The sequence below is a fragment of the Nestor notabilis genome, unplaced genomic scaffold, assembly GCF_000696875.1.
Source record: "Nestor notabilis isolate BGI_N333 unplaced genomic scaffold, ASM69687v1 scaffold27400, whole genome shotgun sequence".
NCBI lineage: Eukaryota > Metazoa > Chordata > Aves > Psittaciformes > Psittacidae > Nestor > Nestor notabilis.
The window spans coordinates 13499-14996 of NW_009911117.1; the positions used below are offsets into that span (position 1 = coordinate 13499).

At 58.4% G+C, this 1498-nt stretch overlaps 1 protein-coding gene across 1 annotated transcript in view; it reads right to left on the reverse strand.

The window, feature by feature from the left end:
* Positions 1-1386, reverse strand: part of LOC104404685 (LIM/homeobox protein LMX-1.2-like) — a gene marked incomplete at both ends in the record, with an annotated part of 14231 nt that extends 12845 nt beyond the window's left edge. Inside the window, one exon of the mRNA XM_010013191.1 lies at positions 1200-1386. Coding sequence (XP_010011493.1) covers positions 1200-1386 — 187 coding nt within the window. The remainder of the gene's footprint in view (positions 1-1199) is intronic.
* Positions 1387-1498: the final 112 nt, after the last annotated feature.

The following is a 1498-nucleotide window of genomic DNA, read 5'->3' on the forward strand; positions in this document are numbered from 1 at the left end:
ACAAGAGTCCCAAACAGGAGGAAATTCCCATGCTGGAAGCACGAAGGTGCTGAGTGGAGACACCTTCGGAAGCGCCTAAAGCACCAACCTCCAAAAGCATTGAAGGAGCTGGAGACCCTCAGGGGTGGTTTGGAGCATGGGAGCAGGATGGAGCAGACCCGGGGTAGGAAAACCAGCGTGGCCACGCTATTATCCCACCCCAAAATCAATGGGAATGGCATCACTGGCCTCGGGGCAGGCACCCGGAGGAGGAGCCCACACTCCTTGCAGCAAACATGTTTTATCCTCTTCCTCAACCACAGCTCAAACCCGGCTCCTGGCTCCCTGTGCAGCAGCCAAACCTGAGACCCTATGGAAGTCCAAAGCATCCCGGGACCCTCACTCTTTGCCAGGACACTGTGGGTGCTGTGCCTGGCCAACTCCTTGTCCTGCCTCTCCTGGGCAGGCCCCGGTGTGTTTATTACCATTCCCATCCCTTGCCAAGCACAAGGGAGGAGGCTGCGCTGCCCTTTGTGGAGCACAGGGAAGATAAGATTGGACTGTGAAGGCTTTAGAGGATGCTGCCAAACACCAGGGAACTGATGGAGCCTCTTCCCAGCAGCATCCTCAGATGGCTGTGTCCCATCCCCAGCTCTGCCCAGCAGTGCCACGCACAGGAGGTCACAATGGGCTTGGAGGTCACCATCAGACACGGGCATTCCAGGCATCAGCACTGCCATGTGTCCCCCCCGGATCCTGTTAATCACTTCTATTCCTGTGAAGCTGTGGCTGCCCCATCCCTGGCAGTGTTTGAGGCCAGCTTGGACAGAGCTGACAGGGTCCAGTGTGAGGTGTCCCTGCCCATGGCATTTGGAACTAGATGCTCTGAAGGTCCTTTCCAACCCAACCCATTCCATGACCCTGTGATCCAGAAGGAAGAGGCAGGGAGCTGGGTGCCGTCATCTCCTGGAACATCCCTCACTCCTTGGAAAAGCACATCCCAACAGCCACCAGTTCATCCCTTCTTCCTCTTCACCCACATCACCGCGTTAAATCAAAGCTAACCACTTCCCCTCCCAACGCATCCCTGCGCAGACCACGATCATCTCACCGATGTCACCACCACCACAACACCTTCCTCAGCCCTCCCCCAGACCCCAGCATGGTCCAGATGGAGCCGGGATGGGTGGGAAGAGGGGAGGATGCTGGGAATCACTTACTTCTCGTAGTCGTGCTTGCAGTAGAGCTGCCGGTTGCGGCAGTAGCAGGTCCCGGCCAGCGGCTGCAGGCACACGGCGCATTTCACACAGGCCTCGTGCCACGAGCGCTCGTTGACACGGAGCAGGAACCGGTCCGAGATGGGGGTGTCGCACCCTGCACACACCTCCCGCATCTTGGAGTCAGGACCTGGGAAGCGGGGAAAGGATGGCGTGAGAAGGGCTTTTCCTCAGCATAACAAGGCGGGGGAGCTGCTGTTGGAGCAAGCCAAAAGGAGGCCACGAGGATGAGCAGGGGCTGG